Source organism: Nyctibius grandis, chromosome 2 (genome assembly GCF_013368605.1).
Source record: "Nyctibius grandis isolate bNycGra1 chromosome 2, bNycGra1.pri, whole genome shotgun sequence".
Taxonomy (NCBI): domain Eukaryota; kingdom Metazoa; phylum Chordata; class Aves; order Nyctibiiformes; family Nyctibiidae; genus Nyctibius; species Nyctibius grandis.
In genome coordinates this window covers 53,182,208-53,210,019 of record NC_090659.1, presented here as the reverse complement: position 1 = coordinate 53,210,019, position 27,812 = coordinate 53,182,208, and the positions used below count along the sequence as shown (strand labels likewise).

General features: G+C 42.6%; 1 protein-coding gene across 2 annotated transcripts in view; it reads right to left on the bottom strand.

Moving 5' to 3' along the window:
* The window catches only part of SLC9A2 (solute carrier family 9 member A2), a 34,191-nt gene extending 6,725 nt beyond the window's left edge, over positions 1-27,466 (bottom strand). The window contains exons 1-10 of one of the 2 annotated variants that reach the window (XM_068424937.1): positions 27,172-27,261; positions 24,510-24,591; positions 21,095-21,558; positions 15,349-15,599; positions 8,164-8,381; positions 7,284-7,486; positions 4,388-4,477; positions 2,994-3,064; positions 1,333-1,494; positions 675-771 (exon numbers count right to left, since the gene is read on the bottom strand). In XM_068424937.1, the coding sequence (XP_068281038.1) occupies positions 675-771; positions 1,333-1,494; positions 2,994-3,064; positions 4,388-4,477; positions 7,284-7,486; positions 8,164-8,381; positions 15,349-15,599; positions 21,095-21,442 (1,440 nt within the window). In that variant the 5' untranslated portion in view covers positions 21,443-21,558; positions 24,510-24,591; positions 27,172-27,261. Of the gene's footprint in view, positions 1-674; positions 772-1,332; positions 1,495-2,993; positions 3,065-4,387; positions 4,478-7,283; positions 7,487-8,163; positions 8,382-15,348; positions 15,600-21,094; positions 21,559-24,509; positions 24,592-27,171 lie in introns of both variants that reach the window. The other variant, XM_068424936.1, reaches the window with a different exon arrangement.
* Positions 27,467-27,812: the final 346 nt, after the last annotated feature.

The window sequence follows — 27,812 nt, the reverse complement described above, 5'->3', positions numbered from 1 at the left end:
TTAACCTGCAGATATTTATAATGAAAGAGAAATTGGAAAAAGCTGGCTTAATACAGTGTTTACGCCCACATCATACTAGCTCAGTCAATACGTCAATAGAGGATGCACATTTGAAAGCAATGAGTCACCTGGGGGAAGTCATTTTTACCTCCAGCAAGCTGAAGCTTGCTCCACTTTTGAATGTCTTCCAAGGGCTCAGGCGTTCAAACTACTTAGCCACAGGACGGTAAATGTGAAACGTCCTTTTGCTTTTATTTCACTATTTTTTCAGCTCATCACCTCTGCTCTTAATACAAACAACTTCACAACTGGAGACAAATGGGAAATCTAATCCCATATCACAAAGTGACCCAAATACTGATATAAGTGGACAGTGTTGGATTGAATTTGCACCTATGGTCCTTTTTAAGTAATGTCAGTATATTGCAGGTAATATGACAAAAACATCGAGCTTTATCAACAGATTAAGATCAAGTAAGCTATTTACATAAAGGAGTACGAATATGTTGCTGTACGTATGATAGGATATGGATTCATAGGCAATAGAAGTGAAAAACAGCATTAATTATTATGCTATGGTACAGCAGATGTACTAGCCCAAAGACAGGTTAGGAAGGTAATCAGTATATTCAAAGAACAGTGGGATATTTAAGTATGCAAAGCTTCATCCTTACTCGATGTCGTATTTGGTAGAGATTCTTTGTTAATATTTCCCGCATGTTTTCCATTTCAGTGGGAGAAAGCGGCTTTATCTTTCCTTCATGATATTCACTGTGGCAGGATAAAAAAAGGAAAATAGAGGAAAGAGAGAGAGAGGAAGAATGTTTTTATTTCTATGATTGCAAATTACATTTGAACTATTTCCTTTGTTACCGAGGAACAGGTGAAAACGTAACACGTCGGAATGAAATCTTGATCTCATTTGAGTCAGTGGTAAGGCTCAAAACTCAGTTTCCAAAATTTTATATAAATTATATTGAATTGTAAATTTGATTAAGGTACTTTTCAAAATGCCCCTCAGGCTTCCCGTGGAGCAATTCACAGCATATGGGCAGGCACTGGTTCAAATCCAGCCCTGCTCTACATGGCAAATCAATGTTCCCGTGAGCAGCTGCCCTTGTAAAACTACACGCTCCGGATGAGCACAGCTCACTGAGTGCTTCATGTGTGAGCTGCAGGCAAAACACTCTTGTTTCATGTCCGCTTACTGTTCAGATGACATTTGGACACAAAGTGTCCTAAGTCAAAGTGATCGTCCTGCCTACAGACTGGGCTGAAATAAATTACGTGACCCAGCTGAAATGCTCAGCCACGCTGGCATCTCTTGCTTACCTGAGCGACACCGACGATGGGACCTTGCTTATCATTCCGCTCTCTGCCATCTCAATGGCATGTTTGATTTCCAGCTTCTTGTATAAAGAAACAATGCTGGATTTGGGCTGGTTCTCCCGGATTAGAAGTCTTCGCAGGTATTTATTGTCAAACTTTTTAAACCTGTACATGAGGCAAACCAATCCAACCAGTTAATTTTTACTGTGCATAATTAAGGAAAGCCAATATACTGTAGCTAATGCAATTCTGAAGGGGTTTATTCCCTGGGCATGTGTCTGTTCATATTAACAACCTACTGCTAAGTAAGATGATGAACTTGACCCTTTTCTATGTTACTATGTTTTTATGTAACCTAGATAGTCTTAACCTGTGTTTTGGTTAATAAGTTAATGGACAGTCTCCCTAGCAGCAACTTTTAACTTTTAGGTGTTCTGTGTTATTAGACAATATTATTTTTAATTCTCCATTTTCACTGAGACAAAGAGAACATTAAATATTTACTGTAATAACAAATAAAAGGTCTAAATTTGCACCAACTGCTTTTTCTTTGAAATTTTAGCCTGCTCTCATAAAACTTTGGAAATTCTCCCTTCCTCTAAGGCAACTGCAACCCTCTTGGATGCTTAGTGAAAAAATATTGATTATAGCTGGGGTGATTTCGTTTGTCAGAAAACATTTTGCCCTCTGACCGTTCTGAAATTATTCTTGAATTTGGGTCAAAAATGTTTCTGAAGGTCATGAAGAGGTGGGACCCTCCTTTGCTCTGTAATCTGTTAATTAAAGATCTCACACAGACTGAAGGAGAACCAGGCTGAGTAAAGGAAAGTTGCACCCATGTCATGTAGTCAGGAGAGTGTCCTCACTGTCAGGACCTCAGGTCATTTGGAGAGGGCTCTTCTCAGCCCTTCCTGCTGGTGCTATTCCTCTCTGTAGAAAACACTTACATTCTTGTTGGAGCAGTGACTAGAAGGTGGGTGAGCAATGTTCACACTTCGGGGTCTAAAGAAATGGAGTGTAAAAGCATGTGCTTCTGAGAAAAGGAAGTTAGATCCAAACCAATGATGATGATGATTCAGCAGCTAAACTGAAAACGTGAATTATTCAGGTATTGCCAGTGGTAATATCTTCTTAACTGACACTAAGTCCTAAATAATACCATCAAGAACTCTGGAGCTGCCTGCCATTAGCATCTGTCATGCACCTCATGCTATCTAGTGCCTTGATCTTTCTAGAGAAAGTCACAAAGCTTTTGTATGTTTCCCATCAAATAGGGAACTAACTCCTCACTTAACACCACAGAGATGTACAACTTAAAGGAGGAAAGCCGGATGGGATGAAAGGCTCAGCAGACATACAGGAAATGCTCTGAAACAGTCAGAAACAGGGAGAGGACACGCACTCTCAGAAGGTACATTCCTTTACCCTGGGATCAGAGGGCTGTCTTTCTTCCCAGCTGGCGATTTTGTTTTACTTGCTTGTGGTTTAGTAAAAAGACATTGTTTTGCTGCTTTCCCTTCGTAACCCACACGTTCTAAAAACAACTATCCACTTTCAAGAATAAAATGCTGAAAATGAAATCTGATGCCCAAAAGCCTTCGTTTGTTGCTCCTGAGCCAGTTTAGCCTCTCCTGTATAACAAAACTTTTAAATGACATTCTTACTTATCTCTCCAAAAGTTGTGACCCCAGTGTCCGCACACATCTTCAATTCCAGTCTTCACATGGTCAAAGAACTAAAGGTGAAATGTTGGTTCGTTACATAAACTTACAGACATCACTTGGCTTGCCCTTAGATATTATTAGTTTCTAACTTACTTCAAAACAGAAGTCTAGTCACAATTCAGAACCATGCTTCAATTTAACTAAATGCAGTGTAACCAAACTCAGAGCCAGACTCTGTTTTGTTCCCCTGGAGCTTCCTTAGCTCACAGCCCCAAAAGGACAGAAGTTAGTTGCTAATTTCCTCAATGTCGGTCTTGTTCAGCTCCTGCCTGAATCCGGAGGTAACTTTTTTTTCACATATTTTCATTTCTTTTAAGTTCCCTGACCACTTAGGGCTATGCCTGGGACTTCTCCAGGGACTTCCCCAGGCCTGACAGTCAACCAGGTATGACTTTGCGGAGGAGAGACCCTGAGTGGGCAGCAGCCCCCCGCATCAACATTGGCCCCTCAGGATGCACAGGACAGAGCTGAGATACCCAGAACCAGGTCCTGAGCTCCTATTTTACGGGACTGTGGTCTAGACTCACCTCGAAGCATCCTGAGCACTTAATATTAGGAGCACACTCTTCCTCAGTCTATTATGATTTACGACAGAGTGAATCAGTTCAGCTAAGATCTCACTTGATCCCCAGACTGTTTGCTCTTAATTCAAGTACCATAGTAGGGGTCTCTCAAATAAAGAGGGAAATCCTGATAGACATGTCCAAAGGATAAGCTCTAGAAGGATGGACTTTTAGATGCCTAGATTGACTTCTTTGCTGAATGTGGCCCTTATTATTCCTCATTTTTAGAATTTCAAACCACCTGCCACAGGTATGCTGCAAGGAGAAATACATTCAAGAACATGTATGGCTAATAAACTGCAGTAATTGGAGACATACACATACCAAATACAAATCCATAAAGCAGCTGATGATGTGAGAGTTAAGTAAGTTTAAGTGTGTTACGGAGGAGCTTGCATTTGTTTAATCAGACTAACTCCAATGCGATGTAATGTAATTAAATTGACAAAGCTTTCCTAATGTAGCCAAGTTCTAAAATAACACATATCTCATATGTGAAACAAACTACAGAAAGCTAATTTACCTCAAGATGTGAACAATTAAGAATGTGAAGATTCCAAAATAATGATATGTAGTAACGCTAATTTTGATAATTGTCAAAGATGAAATATAAGCTTTACAGTTATTGTGCTTTTAACAGCTATCAAAAAGAAATCTAAAAGAGTGTGTGTCTCTCTGTGATACTGTATGCTGAATCCTTATTTTACTGAAAGCCACCAGGAATTTCATCTATATGAGGGTTTCATCTATGACACTGAATCTGCAACATACCCTGTTATAAATTTCTTCACTGACAGCAGGCTGCTTTTTATTTGACCTTTTGACATCAAGAAACTCCACCAGTGGGCGAATTGTTATTCCCTGTGAAGAAAAAAAAAAAGGCAAATAGTTCTGTTTTTTTTTTCCATAAACGTAAAGCAAAAAATGAAGCCTTTCAGTCTTTTCCATCTCTATGAAAGCATTGAAAATGGCTGTAGATATCTTTTTAGATGTGGATAGTCTTTCACCTTCCTAACCCTAAAATCCAGCCTGACTCAATAACTATAATAGTGAATTCACTCTTGTGATTAGCAGGTGTTGCACTTACCTATGAAGTCCTTGTCAGCACTTAGACTCCACTAATGCAATACAAGGAAGGAAAGGGCTCTCTAAAGCTAACAGGTTCAAGAGGGGCAACTTGACAAACCCCATCAGGAATACGTCACTTACCCCATCCATAGTATTTTTAAACTATTTTCAGTTCTGTTATGCATTAGAAAAACCCTCACTTGTTTTCTGAATTAACAAACAGAACTTCCATCATTCCAAAGCAAACATACAAAGTCCTCTTTTTCAGTCATTACTTCCAAAACAGGTGCTCAAAGACGTGGCAACAGTAGCACTAAAATTGCTATTCAAGACCCGTGACACTAAGACTTTTTGTAAATATGTGTCCTTGCCTGACTATTCTCAGAGAAAGAACAAAAAGTTTTGGCTATATCAGAATGATAGCATGGTTTTGAACAATTACTTGTGGAAGAATTGACATAATTTGTCTATTTGTATAGGCACATTGGCACAGGGGAGAGGAATGACTCTCCCATGGTGTTGACATCAGTCCCTACTATCCCAGACAACCAGGTCACATACTTCTTTTCATAAATGAATCAAGCTTTATCTTAAAAGCAGTTAGGTTTCTTTGCCCCATTGCTCATAATGGAACACTCATCCTAAACCTCATTGTTCTGATAATTAGAAAGCTGCTGCTTAATTGCATCATGGTCACATTGTACCACTTTCTTCCTGTGCCAACATTTGTCTTTTTAGTTTAAACAGTGTTCCTCCTTCTCTGGTGTTCACTCCCTGATATAAACAGTAATTATATTCCATCTTCTCCTTCATTTTGCTAAGGCCAAGGCATCCTGGTTTACTTTCACACGATACGCTTACCACTCCCGTGATCATTCTAGAACATGACATTATTCTCTGGTGGAAACACCTGTCTCAGTGTGTCTTAAGATCAGATTTGCCTTTCTCCTATTCCCCACTACATTGGTGGCTTAAACTCCACCCTGTTATCAACTAGTACACCTGTGTCTTTTTCCCTTTCTATTTTATTACAAATGAAAGGTTCCCATTACATAAGAGAAATCCCTAGTAAGAAAGTCCTACCAAGAACACGTTTGCATTTATTACTGTTAAATTTCATTCTGTTTGTATAATATTTGCCCTCATTTATTCTCTTCTTTCTACATGATACCCCATCTCACCGTCACCCTGCGAACACCTTCCAAAGCCTGTCATCAAGAAACATCAGCACCAAAAAACTCCTAAGTTTATGTGTCATGGTCAATAACAAGAATATTAAACAAAACCATCCACAGGAACCGTCCTTGAGGAATTCCATTAATAACATCTCATCAACCTATTACCTGACCAGGGTGGTTGAACACTGGAGCAGGTGCCCAGAGAGGCTGGGGAATCTCCATCCATGGAGATATTCAGAACTCAACTTGACATGGCCCTGAGCAACATGATCTAGCTTTGAAGGTGGCCCTGCTTTGGGCACAAGGTTGGACTAGAGACCCGCAGAGGTCCTTACTAACCCAATATGCTTCTATTTCCCTTTATAGGAGAAACTGTCAGCTCCTTCCTCATTCACTTTACAGTCACCCTAATGTCAATCTAAACCTCAGTTTAACGAGTAGTTAAGCTAACAATCTCCTTTGTAGCGCCTTCCCCCAAAGATTTTACAATAGTCCAGCTAGATGAGACTACTCTAGAAAATACATTGCCTTATCAAAGAATGATACCAGGTTTCCCTTTGGTAAACCATGTTGCATTTCATAACACATTCTATTTACCTCCATATTTTAAATTATTCTATCCTTCAAAATAATCTTTCACAGTTTACATGCTAAGGTTGACTAACTGACTTCCACTTGCTCCAGCATCTTTTCCCCTTTCCCAAGCACGAGCAGAGATACTTGCTACTTCCCATGACACCCTTCTCCATGTAAAAGGCAGGTTAAAAAAATATGTTGTTTTCCCACAGATCTGAAATTCCATGGAGCAGCCTCTCACATCTCTCTCACTATTCTGGACATGCTTATTTGAGGGGCTTCACCTCTTCTACATTTTGCTGGTTTCAGTCACTTCCCTCTCTCTTGGTCACTCCGACCAGGCCTCCATGGCCATATTGACACCAGAGACAACTTCTTCACGTTCTTCTGCACACCTGGAGCTTTTGGATGGATGTCCAGCTGGTTTGCAGCATCACTGCCTAACACCCAGACTCACACACTCCAGTCCAGCTCTCAGTGCCCTCAGTGTCTTCCATCCCCTGCTCACTGTGCACCATAACCAACACCGAACTCCTCAGTAAATGCACAACTTTAAATATTCTAACAAGGAATTAGTGCCGGGGCTGTACCCAGATTATCTTTTATCTCTACTCCAACCTCACTAGGTCTTAAATGCTTAATACTACTTACCTGTTAGCATAAGCACTTAATATCTGTCATACTTTTGCTACCTGTATGCTGTCTGCATAGCATTTTTTTCTGAACTACGACCATGGAGTCATGTCGTACGTTCCTTCCAGTAAGTTAAGACATTGGTTTTTCTACCCACTGCTTATTTACAACCTGTCTGAGAAATAAAAAATCCAGAAAAGGAAAGGCATTACCTGAATGAAAACAGTAAAGAATATCACCACAATAACAGCAGTGATGAACAACTTCTTCCTGGGGAACACAGCAGGAGGAAGCAGAAATACAAGTGAAAAGCAAATAGCTCCTCGGAGGCCTCCATAGGCAATAATAAATTGGTCCTTAAAAGTGAGAGGAATTGTCCGGAACACATTAATGATCTGAGTCAGAACAAAAACACCTGAGGGAAAAAAAAAAACACAAACACACTGAGGAGGGCAAAAAAAAAGGAAAATTAAAATTACACAGAAATCCCCCACAATGCTAATATTTGTTTTAAAACACTTCTATTTGCTTCTTACCTATATATTATTGAAGAAATTAAATGTCACTTAGCAGCTTGAAAACACCATGGAAGAAAAATTTAAAATGCTTAAGGAGCATAATTTTAAACATATTTAGTGAGCCAACCACCTCAGGTCAGCTGGATTTAGGACCCGAAGCAGCTAATTGATCTTCACAAGACAGCTGTCTGCTGGACTCTGCACCTCTGGAATAGCAATAATTCTCTGCGTCAGTATAGACCAAGACTCCTAATTTTTTTTTTAATAGGATTTAAGGTGCTTTTGAACACTTTGGCTTGTGACACCTCCATCAATCTGTGCTTTGAATCCTGCAAACTCCTATTCACTCACTTAATTTTACTAAATAGGAAGGATGCAGGACTGGGGATGGAGGGAGAAGATGCCAGTGTATGCTGGCGTACCAAACGCAAAGGCTCCAGGGATGTGGCAGACTGCAGTAAAGGTATAAAGGCAGATGAAGGGACTCCGCCTAAATTTGGGCATTTTCTACCTGAGGAGAGGTAAAAAGTTTCACTTGTAAAGAATACTGCTGAGTAGACTGAGACTTGCTTACCCAGTGCTCTCCAGATTAAACAGAAAAGGAGGGTGAAGCTAACGAAGGCCCAGTTCCACTCATGGTTCTTCCCAACTGTAGACACTCCCATGAAGATGAAGATTAAAGTCTCGCTGACACTGCTCAGCATCTTCATGAAATACTTTATTGTCGTATAGGATTTTTGGGAAACATTTTCCTCCACGTATTTATTCATGGTCATGGCACAAGCTGTAATCCTGAAAGGCAAACATTATCCTGTATTTCACTGGCTTGTTTTTTTTTAGCCTCTCTCATTTCTACAGAATATTATTCACTTTTCCATAGTCCTCTTTAAATACAAAGCATAACTTATTGCATAACCAATCTCAAATTTATAGACTCGGTGAACCATCAGTTTTGGGCATGAGACTTTTTTTCCGCAGTGGGGAGTTTTCTGAGAAGACATCAGTATATGGAGAGTTTTGTCACATACTAAATCCACGTGATCTGTGCAAGAGGTCACTCACACTCTGTGTTTTGAAAGAAGTGGAGCTGAGGAGAGCCGGGGGCAGCCCTGGAAAACAGGGTTCGCTGCTTCTATTGCTGCTGAGGGACATCAGACAGGATGGCAACTGCACATCCTGGGGCAAGACTTCACTATCTTCCCACCAGCAGTTGTTCCACCAAACCATACTCCTCCTCAATGGTAGTGACAGTAGCCAGCTCCTCTTTCCAGGCAAAGTAAGCAGCAAGGCCACATACAATTTGTCATCCTCCATCACTCTGGGCCACTGCTTGCTTTGTCTGAGCATACGGACATGGACCCGTAGGAGAAATACACAACCAGAAATCACGCTGGTGCTGGTGCACATTTAAAACACCTACAAATGAATGAAATGGGCATCTTGGCCAATACATGAGAGAACAGACAGGGCTTACTGTAATTATGCCTATGTGTCCGTGCTCTGAGCTTGTGTTAGTAAACAGAGTTTCTTAATCAGCAGGAAAAGCAAAGAATGACATTAGATGGTGGAGGACCACTCAGCTAGAAAGTTTACTGGTTTAAGGATAGTTAGCAGAGATGGCTGGAGCATAACCTCAAGGTGGTGCCTCAGTGTAGGGAAGCACAGTCTGAATTGCCTAATAAATATCAGGGTGGGCAACTAAGGCAAGGTCCACTGTGAAATAGCTGTCACTCCAAGTTCTATTGTCTAGGGCAAAAACATGTCTTCTCTGGTTTCCCAGTTAAAAACATTATACACACCTATGTATGGGTTCTCAGTCAAACCATGTACACTAAACCTAAACAGAGAGAGATGTGTATTTATGTTGTCTTTATTAATATAGCCCATGACGACTTGTCCTACCATTATTTATCCTAGTTCCACTAGGTTTTCGGTTTATAATTATCTGGGGATATCTCTTCCTACTGAAATCTCCACACTGCTCTCTCTCATGGAGGAGGACGGTAGGTTTGCCAGCATTTCTTTGGAAAAAGTTGAAGACGACTCTCCCACATCTCATGGAGATCCCACTGCAGAAAGCCTTCTGGTGAGCATGTCCTGCCTCTAAGCCAAGAGCCCCATCTCTGAACAACTCAAACATCCCTGAATGTGAGTGTAAATGGAAAGGCAGACTAAGGGACAGCTCAGAAAAAGCTCACTGACATTATGAACAAATGTCTAGGTTCTTTCTTCTAAAAGAAGGGATTTAAACAAAATTTTGCAAAGCAGAAAGGGGAATCCCAGAAGCAATAGTAACTTCAAAAGGACCTTTGCATAGTAAACTTTCTTAGCATTTTGCAAGAGGGTGTCCATAGCAGCAGCCAGCAGCTGAAGCTGTAGTCACTGGCAGACTCTGAATATGTTTCTCCTAATTAACTAAAGTTAGTTTTGTCCAGAAGTTTCCTTCTCTTATGTGGAGACAGCATGGTCTGCTTTGGAGGGCAATGGCCAAGATCTGAAACATAGTTGTAGAGACTAGATAGAAGGAAGAAATTTTTTACAATGAGGATGATGAGACGTCTGGTTGACCAGAGAAGTGGTAGATGCCCCATCTCTGGAAACATTCAAAGTCAAGCTGGATGGGGCTCTGAGCAATCTGATCTAGTTGAAGATGTCCTTGTTTACTGCAGGGGGGTTGGACTAGATGACCTTTAAAGGTCCCTTCCAACCCAAATCACTCTATGATTCTATGATCTCTGACCCCACCAATACATCCACAGCCCCAAAGTGACTGGGAAGCATTACTTCCGAGGGATGAATCTGGGAGGACACATGGACACTGGGAGAGGGCACAGTGTACTTCGCTGACCTCTGTCAAGCAGCACAGCCCCTGCAGGCACATCGGGGTGAATAAAACCCAGGGAAGAGGGTCTGATGTGGTAACAAATGCAGTCCAATGGGGCAGGTGGTGGCTTACAAATACAGGTGGACAGGGTTTGCTAGCAGAACAGTTCACCTAACCTGGCCTTCACCCTGCATTTTCGTCCACCTTTACTTGGTGATAGAGAGGCAGATCTAGAAAGCACAAAATAAAACGGCCATTGGCATATAAAAACTAGCCCCACTTCTAAGCAAACTCCAAGACTAAGAAGGAAAGCTTGACTAAAACTATCCCAGACTCCCATCTGCATTTCGTACTGACATAACTGTCAGCTCTCCTCATTGTTAGCTGATTTCACCATGGTCTTGAACAGAAAGATCCTCTGTGGCCCAAGAGTAGCATGCTGTCTGGGAAGCAGAGCTCATCATGGCTACGTGGGATCCACAGCGGAAGAAATGATGTATATTTATGAGCATGCAAGCTTCCTCCCTGCAAGACTCAGTGGTTTAGGTAACGTTTCTAGTTTGAGCATCTGGCTGGGACAACAGAGGTCCTGAATTTTTGCCAATACAGACAGACTGCTGATGATCTTCACAGCTCTCCTCCTTGTTCTGATCTTACAGTTGCCCAAACTAGAGACTTGTCATAGATCCCACAAATGTATGTGCCTGCACATCTCAGGGAGAAAGTGGGAGAGAACCAGCGCCCTGCATGGATTTTGTCCTGACACAGAATGATGACTTGGCCAGGACAGACACCAAGCCCAGAAACTGTCAAACATTCCCAGGTTCTTCAGTTTGCCCATAATCCTGGTGACCAATCTCAAAAGTATATATGAAGAAGGGTCTCAAATCTACTGAGCACTTTCACCCTCCAGAACTCTCATATTCATTGGCAAACCAGCTCTTCAAAAGTCACAGGCTGCGCTAACAGACCCACAAATATCTCAGGTTATGTCACAGGTCATGACAGCTCTCCTGTGAGTGCACAGCTTGTCTGTGCAAGTATAACAAGTCCGATGCATCCCGGCTTCCTCCAGCCAATTGTGAACACAGTGGAGCTGGCAAGTGCAGGGGCAGCAAATGCAATACAGCAAGAACACAGTGGGCAGGCTGCAAAACAGCCATTTCCAGACCCACAGTCGTTTCAGAGTCTCAAAGTTGCAGCTTACTGCCCAAAGCATCAGGGCTGTCAGGTCTGCATTAAAGACAGAACAAAACACTCAGTACTATTTATTACCCTCTTAAAATAAATAGTTTTCATGACTGTAGTCACAGGAAAGCCCTGTAGCTTGAGGAGTGGGGAAGCATGCTGTGGACATGGTTTGTTTTTGGATCCTGAGGTAATGGAGACACCGTAAATAGATGTCTGATAAGAATCTGTCACCAGATTAATCAGGATCTTTGCAAGCTGTAACTTAAAACACCTACCATGCTTAACCACTAGAATTTAAAGGGACGACACTCACATATACAATATTCTTTTCAGTCACATTTTGCATTCATTCAATTAGTGTCAACTAATTGATAAGTTGGTTCACCAGTATAACAAATAGGGTACAGCACTTGGTTCACCAGTATAACAAATATTTGTTATACTGGTGAACTCTTCAGTTAAGTACTATGCCACAGCTAATGACTGCTCACTGTATGAATGGTATCTCTTCAGAGTACTTATCTACATTAGAAAAAATCCTGTTGAAGTCTCTTTAAGTTGAAAATGCTATTGCAATATAATGTTAGAATTTAATATAAAATACATTTCTTTAAATATGCAAGATTTCATGTACATTATCATAATATGTTCTTCCCAAACTAAGTTTTTACTGTCACCATAATCTAAGCAAAAGCTTAGGTGTTTTATTTTACACACATTACTTCTGGGTTCCACTTCTGTGACCTGAGGTAGTTGCCTTGTCAAGAAGGGGAGGGAAAAAAAACAGTTAATTGCAATTAACCTGCAACCTTCTGTGCTTCTGAAGAATAAAAGTCCTCCCACACAAACAATGCAGTTTCTGTCATGACTGCAATAAACTAGGCCACTGGGTTCAATCCTCAAGTTTCCTTGACCTACTAAATTTACAGTAGTTTCAATGTTTCTTCCTTCCAGCCTGCTACCTCACTGTTGCAAAAAAAAAAAAAAAACACCCCACATATTAATAGTTCTGCTGCTTCTTCACAGCCTTTATGAGAAATTAGTAAGCAGAAAATGCAGTGTTATAATTAGAAACAGAACCAAGCAAATAAAGTTCAGATACACCTCTGTATGTTTTACAGCCATGCTCCTGATTCAAGCCCAGCTCTAATTACAGTAGAAGCTCTTTCCTCTCCTTCTGGAGAGGAGTTTCTCACTGCAGCTCACAAGGACATAGTTCAGTCTTCAGTCCCTTCGCTGTTTCAGCCGGGTAACCCGGTGCAGGGGTTATACACGGATGCTTCAAGAATCATTTGTCCCCAGAATGAGTACACAGACTTATCAGAAGAGGGACAAGCACATTTCATTCCCCTCTATTCCTCTGCCAGTGAATTCCTACTTGCACAGAAATGAGGCACTCTGTGTATGTACCTTATTTATTTGATAACACTGTATGTTCCTGCTCAAGTCCTCCGCCTAAAGTATGGTACAGCACATAACCACAAGGTCTCGCTGAGTATCTTTACGAACCTGGTTATGAAGGAAGTGGGAATCAATAGCGTAACAGACTCACGTGGATATGGGTGAAAAAAGGGAGATCAGGCAATTATCCCCCATAGGCTGAACTATAAATGGCCACAGACTCATATAATGAATAAACAATACGGGTTGTAAGGGACACTCCAAGGTCATTTGGTGCAACTACATGCTCGAAGGAGGGCTGACTTGGAAGTCAGGCCCAAGCAATCCAGCCATGAGTCATTCGCTGCAGAAAAACGACAGGGAACTCAATACCGGTGCATGTTGCACTGTGACACACAGCAAAATACTCTCTGCAGTTCAAAGCCCAACAAAACGTGAAAAGCACGGGGTAGATTTACTCCAAGGGGACACGGAGATTACAGGAGCTCTCAGGCCCTCAGCAGCACTGCTGGGGGAGGACACGCTTTACATCTCGTGACAGCTGAGACATGACATGGCTGCAGAGAGCCCTTCCCCTCCCTCCACGGGGTCACTGATGTACCCAGCTCTGTTAGCTGTTACAAAATACGTTTAGAGTCAAAAGACATACAGGACATTTTAGAGATAACTTATTTTCTGTTGTGCTGCCGGAGGGAAAAAAAATACTTTGTGTTCCCTCTTCTGTTTTGCACCCACTCAGGGGCCACTGTTACAAATGGAAAGAAATAGGTGGTCAGTGCCATGGGAAGTGCTGGTGTGCTGGCTGCAGGCAGTGGCATGCGGTGGGTCTACCAACCCAGCAGCAGACCCCCCTGTGCCCTTTCCATTCTATATCCCAGATGCAGCATGTCCAAATCAGTATTTTCATGGGCACTGCCACAATTTTTTCTACGTACAGTTTAGCCGCATGTTTTTGGTTTAGAAGCCCTTTAAGTATTTGATCATAGGATGTCAAGGACATTTGACTTAAGAAGTGGAAGAAACTAGAAACCACACAAATGCTATGAATAGAAGCTAGGGAAAGAGATGGCACATTTATGAACTCGGTCACAGTGGATGCATATGTTACTTTATTTAGGCTCATATCAGAGAAAGAAACCTATGCAATCTTTAGCTCTTTACTTATATTAAAGTACTAACCACTCCCGTTTCATGGCATATATCTATTTTTATACTACTTAAATCATCAGCTGTAAGTTTCCATGTAAATTGCTTCCCAGCTCCAGAAAACCTTATACTGGCATGACTATGCTATCACACCTATCTTCACTTTCCTAAAAGATAATAATCGAGATATTATCAGGTATTAGTGATACTCAGAAGTAACATCTGAGCTTTCATAAAAAGCTATGCTCCTGATGCCTGAATGACTCATATTTGCCACTAGAACAATACAAAGTCATTAAAGAAGGTTGGCCTTTAAATATATTATTTGGAACGAAAACCACCCGTTTAAGTATATCAAATGTCATAAAGGCTCTTTCTAAAGTTGAGGTTGTTATAGTATAAACAGAATCAAGCGAGAGGCTGTGCTCTCTCTTTACTGAAGCCCAGGAGTGAAAAACAAGGAGTGAAAATACTTTTTATCTGTTGGAAGTGGGAAGAATAATATTATTTTATACATAATAATGTATACAGAGAGCATTGTAACACACAGGTACACGTATCAAGGTACTAAACTAAAGGGCTATATCACCGTAGGACTAGATTCTGCAAATTTTACATTCACCCAATCCTTACTGTGCTTGTAATCCAGCAAGAATTTGCCTTAATGATACATACATTGTCTTCATTGCATGGTACTTACTGGCTGCTCATATGACTAAGTGTAAGATGTAGTTTCACAATATATTGGCATCGGAAGTGAAGCCAGTTCATGAAGTTCCCAGCTACCACTCCCACTCTGTCCTGGCCACTGCTGTCCCCACATCACTGTGGGCCACCCCTCAGCCCTGCCCTTATGACTAGTTGTAGGGTCACATGAGGACACAGGCCACCAAACTGATCTGAGTTAAAAATAACCCCACTGAAAATACAAGGAATTATTTTTAACTTGGAACATTTCAAAGATATGGTTTATGGTGTGATGCCATGAACAGTTTTAGTGACACAGCTGGTGTGGTGGCAAGCTGAGAGAATGGGGTGGAAGCGGGAGGGGAGAGGCCGGAAATCCTCAAGCCAGCATCACTGCCATGCACGGTGGAATGATGCCATATGGCAAAGTTTGCAAAATCTGGTCCTCTCTGAAATTTCCTTTGGCATTCTTACTTGGGTGCTATTATTACTGAAGTTTGGGGTACTTACGCCATGATGCCCGAGAGATGAAACATTTCAGCTGTTATGTATGACAAGTAACTGTACAGGAAGACAAAGAGTGGCTCAATCACTCGGATTTTATGGGTGAAACGGGTGGTAAAGGCTGCTACAAATCCCAAAAGGATTCCAATCAATACTCCACCGATCCCCACTATAAAGAAGTTAGCAATCCCAGCGAATATGTCAATAACCTTAATTGTGCGCATCTGGCAGAAAGACTTGAACAAATTGTACAGGACCTATGAGGAAAAAGAAAGCACATTATGTTTCTGAACCCTTCTTAATTTGCCTTCCTGTCATTATGTTCCTCTGCTTCAATGTTGAACTTTGAATTTCTCCATCTACCTTGAACTCACTTTTGAGATATGCTGTTGTTCACCTCTGGCATATTACTTGTCACCCATAAATATCAAGGAGATATACAAAGAAGGGTAAATACAATTGTTGCCATTTTTGCAAATGGGACAGGTTTCTTAACCCACGCCATTCTGCAGGCCAGGAGCATAGATCTATCTAATCTTTCTTTAAATTCATTTATTTGCAGATCTTCTAATTTCTCCACAAATGGCCATTTCAGATTTTCCCTAGAATAAAATAAATTAAAAAAAAAAAAAGGAAGAGGAAAAAATACAGTTTCATAATCAGTGAAAAATCAGGTTATTTTCAAATGTGTGTGACCTACATAAGACACCAAGAGCTGCAGTACTGAATGAGACCATAGATTCATCTGGCATGGGCGGGGGGCGAGGGGAGGGACAGTGACCACCCCAAGGAGTACAAGAAACATGACATCCACGGAGTGCTCTTGCTCTGACTTATTAACCATTAGGAATCCAATGGTTTGAAGACTTTTCAAATTTTAGATTATTTCTAGAGATTTGAATTTAAATCCCATTAAAAGACCTGTTACCATGTGTTTGCCCAGTTTTAATTTTCAAAGTGTTTATAACCATCCTCCAAAACAAACTCGGTCAATGGGATTATCACATTTTCTTAGCCAGAGACCCGTTTTGTTTTACACAGGAAACAGAACAATGTAAAGTCCACATTTCTCGAATATCCAGTATTTTAGCTACTACAAAATGGACAATAATGGCATCAGTTACTCTTAAAGAAATCTTAAAGGGTTTCCCCATTTGCAGACTTACCTGGGAGATTTAAGCATTGTCTGGTGCTGCAAGTGTATGCTCCCAACCGTGCAATACTGTGATGGCTACATAGTCCCCTTGTACAGATCTAAGCTTGGTCATAGGCACCTATTCCTATCACAGTGGGTTCACAGGTTAAGCCACCTTGGTCATAATAAACACCTGACTAGTCATCCTGGACAGCTTGCAGCAGTTAAACCTCCGCTTTCTTTCTGGACTTCTTAGTAAACCAAACAGGTTTCTCTATCAGAAATGCTATTTGAGAGAACAATGTTTTATCAGTACTTGCATTGTGCCAACAATGCAGGTGTTTGAATAGTGACTGGGAGGGATTTGTCGTGTTTGCAGTCTTGTTCTCTCTCACATGACAGAAAGGAAGTTGTTCGGCTCTTCTTGGCCAAAATTTGATAGGTCTTACAGAGGTAAAAGTTCTCACTATAGACTAATGCAAAGATGTGGCCTATTATGGGTCCTTTGGGCTAAGTGAAAGGAAAGAACTGAAAAAGAAAAGAAAAAAACATATCCCAGAGCAAGCATGAAAAAAAGAAGGTTAAATCAAACCTAGCCTGGTCACCCATCATTTTCATTACAAAGCAACAAACAGGACAAGAGCAGGAGCATGAACTATTTATTTGATAACAATGATGCCCCCAGGATGAGTCCACCTGGGAGAAGTGTCTTTTTTCACCTGGACAAACCCCTTCATCTTGCTGCTCTGAGGCAGACTCCCAGCCTTTTTGCCTTGTTCCTTGTTACTATGCCTTGTGCAGTGCGGGAAAGTAATCTTATAGGCTCTGCTGGTTTTCCACCTGTTTTGATTTGTGGACCTTATGGATTTGCATGAAGAGAAGTATACCAAAACTAAGCCTGTTGATAATAGGTGTGCCTTTGTTGGCCGCTTCACAAGGACCTCTCAGTCCACAGACTCCCGGGACTCCATGAATCACAGACTGAAGAAAAAAGGCTGCTTATTTGTGTTGTTTGCAAGGAGAGGGGTTTCCCTGAGTCACTTGTTGAAACTTGGGACTATCCCAGAGTTGTGTTATTCTTCAAGACACCTGCAGAATTTGACCTGGCAGAATACTCCCTTGGTATGTGTGAGGGAAGATTATTATTTTGTTTAATTGGAGTTTTAAATAGCCTTTTTTATATTTTAGAAAGTAACTATATAAATATATATAAGGCAAGTCTCCAAAGCAAGGCCACTGAGAACTGCTTGTAAAGAAGCATATAATTTTGATCTACTCAAGCAATAGCCTTTCTATAACATCACCTCATCCTTACAGCAAAGTATTCACCCTGCCAACAGAATGGAGCCTGTTGTTTCCACATACAGACAACCCCATAAATCTCAAGTCTGATGCCGTAAGTTATTTGAAAGAAGAAAAGCAATGTTCTCCTTTGTACCTCAGATCAAGTGGTAGAAGCAGCAGCTAGGACTATGGAATGTCATGAACATGATTTTAATCTCGTTCCTATTGTTCTTTATTTACACTGCTGTAAATGAGATCAAAATCAGGTTCACTTGCCTTTTACTCTACAGCAGTTCAGTTTTACAGCTCTCTCTAAACTTTCAGGTGAGTTAAACAACATCAATTCCAGTCACATTTTGTAATGCATTCGGTATGAGAATGGGGGTTTTTTTCAAGTTCAAGATTTGCATTTACTCAACATCCTTCAGCTGAACTCGCTGAAGGTTGCACCAAGGAATATTAGTCACCAATCACTTTTTAATCTTGTCTCAGAGTATCTCTGCTCTTCCTAGACACTAATTGCTTATTTTCATCAGTTCTCAGTTATTAGTTTTTAATTCAGAAATTACTTTAAAGCACTCTAAAATAATGTTTTCATCAGAGACAGAATACAGAGCACTGCTGTAATGCTCTCTAACATGGGAACAATATTATTATAATGACACTGGCTCCTTCTTTGTGATTCTAAACCCAGAACTGGAATTTGAACTGCTAACACTCAACTTCAACTGTGATCTTGCCATTTAATATCACCGTGCTAGTTATCACTGACCCAGTCTTTCGGTAAAGCACCAACTCTGAACAAGAAGCCAACTGGCAAACATTGTCTTCAGCCAAATTCAAGCTCCAAAATTCCATCAGTGGGGGCAAAAGGATCATTCAAATGCACGGGCATATTGCAAAAACTATCAAGCATGAAAGACCATCTGAGAAACACAGCAAAGCTGAGATTCCTGACAAAGCACACCTTGTTTTTTATCTAAAATGAAGGTGCTGTAGCACATTTTCTGAAAAGGGAAAGCACAGAGGACACTGCTATCCTAATAAAAGCCTTTATTAGGAGCAGTCAGGCAGTGCAAGAGGGATAGCAGGAAGAAGGGCTTAAAGTATTTAGAAAGCATGTTAACTAAAGTCACGCTGTTCTGCACTGCCCATCTGTGTAGCCCCTGGGTTTTTTGATACTGCAGTGGTGTAGGAATTAGGCAGCTTCCACAGATGGCCAGCCTGCGTTCAAGTCCCCTCGTGCTTCATCCCCGCATCCCACTGAAGGCACTTGCCGGGGTAGGTGGGACTCAAGGGGTCCAGCAGACGAAAGCTGGAAGCTGCTCAGCTCTGCCTGCTAGCTGGTTTTATCATCTCTCCCAGTAACACAAGGGCAGAGGAAGAGATAGTGTTTACAAAACATTGTCTCCTTCCAGCGGATAGTGCATAACCCCGGCAGCACCACAGCAAGGACTGGTCCAGCAGCACCGCTATGGGCAGGGAAGGCGAGGTCCTCTAAGGGCACCCCACGGGGGGTCTGTGTGACAGCCTGGGTCCTGTTTTAAGTATAATCACATGATTGCAGGTGTGCAAAATCATAACAGGGAACCATTAGCACACCAATGCTCAGCACGTGGAAAACACTTGGTCTCCTGCCAAGTGCCACCTTTAAGCAATAGCTGGGAAGCAAGACCAAAGGTACTCTAAATTCCTTTCACTCCTTCATGAATATATATATGTCCAGTGCGTATGCTGGGCTGGCCCTACAGACTCTGTAGAGTATCTCCCCTGTGTTAGGGCATCTGGGCAGGGATGCCGTAACAAAGGACTACCTCCCAAGAAGGCAATAATGACGCCTACAGGAAAGCCATGCATCACGGCTATTAAATTACCATGTCAGCTCCTATAAAAATGGTGTTTTGGAGTAATTTGCCATTGGGCAATGGCACGCATGAATACTTCCATCATCAGGACGCAGTGTTTTCCTAGCAAATCTTGCTGGATTAACTGCTGCTCCAGTGGAAAGGTGATTGATTTTGTGATTGGAAAAAAAGTGATTTTGGTTGGAAAAATCCACCAAAAAAAATTTTTACATTAACATAAAAAGAGACATTTTTCCCCCAGAAAAACTTGTATTAAAAGAATTCCACTGCATGAGTGGCCATTAAGAGTGAACGGAGATAGACACAGCCATGGCTGAACTGCTAAGCCTTTTGAAAATCAGTATTTACACCCACTTATTTTCACGACTGGCTTAAATAACAGTTTAGTAATGGCAGGCAGTTTCAGCTGTGGGCTAAATGAGAAAAGCTAGGCTTTAAGGCAAGCCCATAAGACAGGACGCGATTCAGCTGGCTGGATAGCAACAGAATCAGGTAAGGCATGAAGCGTAAGTGAAAAAAAAAAAAACAACAGTATTCCCATGGACACAGAAGAAATTATTAGGACCAAGGCTCAGATTAAATGTTGAGATATACATGTATTAAGCAGGTGAGGCAAAGTCCTAGAAAAGGGAAAAACTAAAGGACAATTGTGCATAGAATGGGACAGGAGTAAGAAGCCAGTGACAGAGACAGGGAAGGTGCGGACCCAATTAATGAATCTTTCTGATCCTTCTGGCATATGAAAAACTGGACCTCCATGTCTCACAAAACAGAAAGCGTGCCAGGACATAGCTGGCACGGGCAGGATTCCAAGTAAGGCATGCATAAATGGGAGTAATGTCCCAGACATGGTGTCATTAGGTACAAATGAGGAGCATTGGGGATGTTAATGGAATTTGCAGATTGCTGTCCTCAGGTCAGCACCACAAACCCAGTTCAGCTAGTTAATGATTAGAAATTACTGCCTCCAGATGGCTGTCCTATCTCATCTGTAGCCTGGGAGAAATGTCTTGGTGGTTTCAGGGCAATTCCAACCAGATGGGCACGTGCTAAAGGCTAGCATCAACCGGGTCCTGTGCCATCTCAATGAGTTGCCCATTCTCCCTGCAAACATGCAGGGACTCCCCACATTGGCCCTTTTCCCTCTCCTATCCAACGACATTTCTGCAGGTGAGGAAAACCTCCAGTTTCAGATTCCAGAAGTAACAGAATTCAAAGATAAATAAACTAAAGAGATGAGGTAGTAAAATCCCTAGAGCAAATACGCTACCATGACACATTACTCTGGTGTAGTAAGACTACCGTAGATTCTAAATCTAAAGTTTAGAGAATTACGTAAACACATTAGCACTCCTTGACTTCCATCTATTAGCAAACTGTAATAACCAGATACAAAGAGATACAATGGAGTGGCATGCAAACAATCATTTATCGTTTTTATCAACCAATCACTTAGCAAGTAACTTACCACAGTTATAGCATCATTCAGCAAAGACTCTCCAAACACCAGGATGTAAAGCTGCTCATTGACATGAATATTTTCAAAAACGGCTAACACCGCCACAGGATCCACAGCTGAAATGAGGCTGCCAAAGAGCAAATTCTGCAGCAATGTGATATCAGTCAAACCAAATGCACTAATCTGGCAAATTCCATAAAGTGAAATTCCAATGCCAATGGCGTTCCAGAGCGTGCCCACCACAGCATACCAGAATATGGTACCAAAGTTCTCAAAGAAAAGACGAGTTGGCATAAAATATCCAGCGTCGAGTACAATGGGTGGTAAAAGATACAAGAAAAAAACATCACTGTTCATTACAGGTGGGGACTTCTCCTCTGCTCCAAAAATAATCCCACCAAGAAGCAATCCAACCAGAATCAGGAGACAGCTTTCAGGTACTATTGAGGGCAACTTGTGATAGAGATGAAAGCCTTCAAAGGAAATTCAAACACAAGAAAGTAAAATGGTTATTTGTACAGAATCCAAAAGATTATTCTGGATTCTGTTATCTTAGTTCCTACGGTAAACAAACAGCAATTGCAGGGCAATTTCATTTTCACTGCAAAGACTGAACTGGACCACCACAACAAGTCAAAGCAAATTTGTCAGCTAGGGTAGTTAATTATAATCAATAATAATAATAATAATAATAGTCAACTTAATAGCTAGATGTTCCAGTTAACAGCTAGGCTGTCTGCAGCAACTGTTTGCAAGGGTTCTGTCTGTGAAAGTGTGGGGATTTTTGTAATGTGGAAGCCTCCAGAAACACAATCCAAACACTCTTCTAGGGCAAACTACATATAGAGAGAGGGAAAAAATAATCATACTAACCACCCCTTCCTCCATGCACAGCTTCACAGAGGAGTTTAAAGAGTACGTTCATTTCATTTTTAGAAGTCTTTTAGAGTCTCAAAGCTAGGGAGGGGAACTAGCGCACATGACCTGCTCCCAGTCACCCATGGTCACTTCCTCAGCCACCATGAAGAAGCATTTACAGACACATTATTAATCAATTGTAGTGGAGCCTCCAAATTAATTTCACGATAACCAATATGTTTTCCACAAAGTGACAATAAGTTGTAGCCTGTATTATTATGCTCATTCTTCTCTGTTACATGAATTGGAGTAGTGGCAGGAGTCTCTCATAAAGATCTGTGCAAAGTACTGAAAAAATGAATAAAAAAAGGTTCTGAGTGAGGACTTAATGGCTGAATGTTCCTTAGCCTACCAAAACTCTCCAAGCCATGCAGTTTTGATTTAAAGATTCCCATTACTTGCATAAGTTGACTGGGAAAAGTTTTGAAGGAACTTACTCTGGCCAATCTAATGGAATGATCAACCTTATGCACCAAGGTCACATTCCAGGTCCTGGAGATGCCAATCTTTTCCAGGCTCCTCCTTATCTATATTTGGCCCATATAATTATATAGAAAACTATCCACACCCACAAGATCCCACAATTCCTGCCTAACTAAAAAGCATTTAAATTATTTTAAATGAGAGCTGCACAGAAACACTGGGTGTGGTAATAACGGGCGTCTATTTCCGTAAAACTATTTCAGTAAAAATCACACCTGTAGTCGAAACAGTTAAACTAGTGCAAGTGTGGTATAGTTCACATCCAGATTCCCAGTTTCAGGCTTCTGTATCTTGTAACACCTATTTTGTTAATTCTCCTTTCATTATAGATTTTTTCCAGGTAAAAGAAAGCCTGAACTTAAAATTAGGAAAAACAAATGGTTAAGAAGAACCAAGGGGAAAGGTGTTTTAATCTACAGATTTTTTACTTACATATTCTATAACTATTAAAGCTACTTTTTAAAGTAAGCAGCTCAAGCTGCATTTTTTTCCTTTCTGGATGAACACAGACTGCTTTTTAATATTTAGAAACACAGCCTATGTGACTTATTAGAAGGACTGCCAAATTCAACATCATCCATCCTTCAAAACTGGAATCACCAATATCCTATATTGGACGAACAGGTAATGACCCTAGAAACTCAAGGATTTGAGGTTGGAGACTTTTCACCTTTCAGCCACTTCCACATAAATATTTTATGGTATGTCTTAGTTTCTGCAGTGGCAGGATGCCAAAATTTCCAATACAGTGATTGAAGTTTCCCCTGAGTAAGTCAATTTTGCTAAAAGAAAAGTTTTTTGAAGCCCCTCAGAAGTATCTTAAATCATTTTCTCAATAAAAATTGAAGAGGAGGGAATTTTTGCAAATGCAGCTCTTAATGAAAACAAAAACCATCCCAACAAGTTGTAGTGCAATGGCAATGAAATGTCTATTGTGAATATAAAAATAAAAATCTTTTTCTTTTCATCTTTACAAGTCATTCCTTGGGAAGTTCATACCCTCTCAGAGCTTTTGGGACTCCACCTCATCTTTAAAGATAACGGAAAGGCTGCCACTAAGTTAAACGTGCTTTTTATCCATGTAAACATCATTAAAACTCCTAAGAGACTGCCTGCCTCCATGAAAGGCATTCAAAGGGACAGGCTGTGGTTCCCCATTTAGGGCAGAGAGCTAGGACTCAGGATCCATTGCATAAGTCAGGTGCAGGTGCCCTGCAGGATGAGGGACATCTTCCCTGCTCTGATGGATCCACAGCCACGTGCTCAGGAGCGCCCTGGGAGCAGATCCCCTGCAGTACATGAATACTCAGACTTTTATGCTGAACCCAGGACCACAGCTACTTTCTCCTCCTCTGACCCTGTTCTTGGGCTCCTGACTATGCAGTGACCCAGGTTCAACAGCACAGAAGATGTTTACCCTCAGGCCATTGGGCATTAGGACACTTGCCTAAAGTGCAAGTTCAGTATTCTTCAAGCTAAAAGTCCTTAGAGTCCTGGTTTCCTACTTCTTGGGTGAAATCCAGTGAACTCTGATGCTGGAAATGCCACTGAGATGTGTCCTTCTGATTATACGTGAGTTTCCCAAGGGCCCTCTGAACAGCTTAAACCTTTTTTCAGGAGAGAAGTGTTGGAATTCCAAAGCGCAGTTCCCAGAAGCAGCACTTCTAATCATGCATTTGTGATTAAATGCAGGAGTAATGGGAACCCGGATCAGTTAGACAACATTTTGTAGGTTTAGCAGCGTAAGAATTAAGCAAAACTGGGAGGCAAGTAGACTAGTCTCACTGCCTAGAGACTGCAGCATACTTCAGGTGCCCTGGGTCCCACCTAATATACTCATGGAGTCCATCAGCACGTTAGTAACATGCGTCCTGTATGGTATCACCACACAAGATAATAAATAAGTAGAGGTAGCCAGAGAATAACAATTCCATTCAAGGGAATTTCTTAGATTTCAAAATGTGCTCTTGTTTTATGCTGGAATAAAAAGCACCATGTTTCTAATGTCTTTGTGAAAATGTACCTTGTCAAAATGTTCAAGTTCTGCTTGACAACGTCAGGTTTTCCTTTCTTGCGCTGTCTCTTCTGCTCTCTCTAAACCTAGCCTACAATGACACGATCACAGCCAGGATCTGAGAAACCTTTCAGGTAAATCCCCTATAAAAATTAGCAAATGCTGGAATATTTCAGCTCCAGTGAAACTGCACTTCTGCAAAAACACATTTGTTCAAAAAGGCTCCAGTCAGGCGCTAAGCAGGTGCTTCAATACAGTTGTCTTTGGGATCCTTCACACACTGTGAGAGCCGTCACTAAATGCGACCCTATCTTCTGAGCTCCTTGCAGCTGAAAAGAACTTAGGGCTCCGTTCATAAAGGTTTGCTACTCAGCAGTGCCAAGCGTAAGCATTCAGCGCCTAGCCCCAGAAAGGAATTTGCGATGCCAGATTAAGCACCGAAGTTTCCTGGGCAGCGCGTGAGTCTTGAGGTGGATTTCACGCTGCCTGGCATGACAGGGTGAGATGACTATGCTGCCCTGCAGAAAATGCTGGGGAGAGGAACGCACCGGAGAGCGTCCTCTCTCACAGGGCCGCTCTCGGGGCTGCGGGCAGCGAGACAGGCTGGAAAACCCCACTCCATCCCTTTGAACTGAGACACATGGCCCACTCTTAGTAAGATAGTAGGACATGGCAGAGCAGACATTGCTGTATCTCAGTGGTTAGAGAACTCTGCCCTTCTGGGCTACCTTCAATGTAAAAGAAGGTACAAGTGAGTGAAAAATTAACACTGTGGGATTGTGACTTAGGAGTGATAGGAGTCTGTCCTGGGAAGGTTTACCTGATGCACTCACTGGATAAAGAAGCACAGATGGAGCTCCAGGAGCAAGAACTGGATGTTCCTAATTCCAGTCCTGGAGTCAGGGCGCCTGCAGATAGGCGTGGTGAAGGCGAGCACAGCCACACCTAGGGCCTCTCCTGGATCCGGCCCTCACTGCTTAGCGCAAGCACACTTGGAACAGCACAGGTAATGCCCTAGATTAGCCACGCTAGCTTTTGTTTGGTATAACTGAAGGGATTTAAAAGTTATATGCATTCTTCCTCATCTACGCTGTTTGCTTGTTTACTGTACTGCAGTCAGCTTGGAAAATTAAAGTAGTCAAGTCACCTTTCTTTTTATTTTAGATGCCTATGCCCTAGCAAAATATCATGATGGTCAGAATGTACAGTCCTACAGAAAGTATATATTATTGTGTATGTACATGTGTTTACATGTTTCAGATGGCTTCCCTGTAATCTGTAATAAACCAGAAACTTTTCACTAGTCTTAGCTTATTCAAGAGTTCTTGTATATAAACTCAGAAGCCAGAGCAATTTTACAATACTCACCTGGCTGAGGCAAGTTCTTTACCAAACTCCATATTTTCTGGCTATTACGGTTCATGTAATATACTTCACTCATACACTTCATGTATGAAGTTCACTCATATACTTGAGTGTATTTGAACTGTCTCCTGATTCTGCAAACACCTAAATACATACTGAAGACTAAGCGTGCATCTTTAATGCATTAAGATACATGCATCAAGACACAGGCATCCCTAATGGATGCAACACACAATATTTCTGCAGAAAGTAAAGAAGCCATAGCAAGTTGCTTGGGTAGAGGATCAGGCCCCCAAGTACAACACTAGCCATGGCAGGAGGTGAGTACAAATTTTTGGTTTTGCTGAATCCTAATTACCTGATCACTAATCGTAATGTGACACAGTCTATTTAAATGTCACAAGCAGCAGTCAAAGTTTTATCAAAATGGTTTATCAGAATGAGTAGTATCATAGTTGTTTATGGAAATCTGCACTGCAAAATCAGAGTTCTGAATCAAACAACTGGAATACGGGCAAACCTTTTTTTTTGTTCCCATGGATTTATTCCTTACATTAAGATTATCTTCTAGGTAAGAAGATACAAAGTTCATAATTTATAGAGATTTACTGATTTTTAAACAGCTCTCTAGTACGCCTTTACCTGACGTTCTTTAGATTATCCTAGTGTACTCATTTTTCTGTTTGGAACATAGAAAGCTAATTAAAAACATGATATACAAGATGCACAAAACACAGTGAAACTATGCAATACAAGTATTTTCCACAGGAGGGAAGAGGTGGCCTTTCTTACTCATTCAGTGCTGTCTTTTTTGTCTTTCTCGGGACATAAGTGAATGGTGGGAAAGTACAATGAGGCGGTTTACTCTGCCCTCATAAATATTTGCTTTCCATCGATCCGTTGTTCTGTTCTGAAACTGCCATTATACCCGGCGTTATTTTAAGAAAAAGAAGATAGTGCTCAAATGACAGCTGGGCCATCAAGGAAGAGTCAATCGCGCACTGGGTGAACTCTGGGTTTTACAGTGCTCGTAGCCCCAGGTTTACGCGTTGCTGCAGAGGGCTGGAGGTAATCGCTGTTCTCCTCCGCACCTTTCCTAACCGAGAAAACCCCATCTTCAGCCAGGCAAATCACGCCCGGGCATCCCGCCCCGCGAAGGAGCATCGGCGTCCGGCCGCCTCCGCACCCGCGCTCCCCGCCGCCGGGCGCGGACGGCCCCAGCCCGGCTGACCGCGGCGGGCCCGGGGGGCGGGCGGCCCGGGAGGGCAGAAGGAGGGAGGGAGGGTCGCCTAGCGGCCCCGCTCACCGATCTTGGCGAGGGAGGCCAGCAGGATCCAGAGGGTGATCTCGAAGGGGATTTGCACGTGGGGGTAGTCCAGGGTGAAGACGTGGAGCCGCGTCTCCTCGAAGGCGGTGCCGCTGGGGCTCGGCGGGGTGCCGGTGCCCATCGCCGCGGCGCCGGGCAGCTGGCTTTCCGAGGTGGCCCGCGCCTCCGCCGTCCCGGCCGCCAGCGCCGCCAGCACCGGCACCAGCACCGGCACCGGCACGGGCAGCGGCAGCAGAGGCGCGGCAGGGCGCGGGGAGCCGCCGCGGCTGCCCATGGCGTCCCCGGTTCCGGCCCGGCGTGCCGCTGTCCTACGGCCCCGCGCCGGCCGCCGCCACCATCCCGCCGCCGCGGGCACCTGCCGCCGCCGCGGCCCCGCCGGCTCCGCCTCCTCCCCGGTGACTGGGCGAGTCCCGGCCCGGCGCCGCCGGCCGGCCGCGGCGCCCCGCTCCCACCCGGGCCGCCCCCGGGGCCGCCCCCGCGGGGGCAAAGCCGCAGGCTGGCCCCGCCGCAGCCGGCCGCCGCCCCCAGCCGCCCCCGCCGCCCCCGGGCTCGGGCTGCTGCCCGGCCGCTGTCAGCCCCCGCGGGAGCGCCCGGGCGGGGGCCGGATCGCAGCCGCCGCC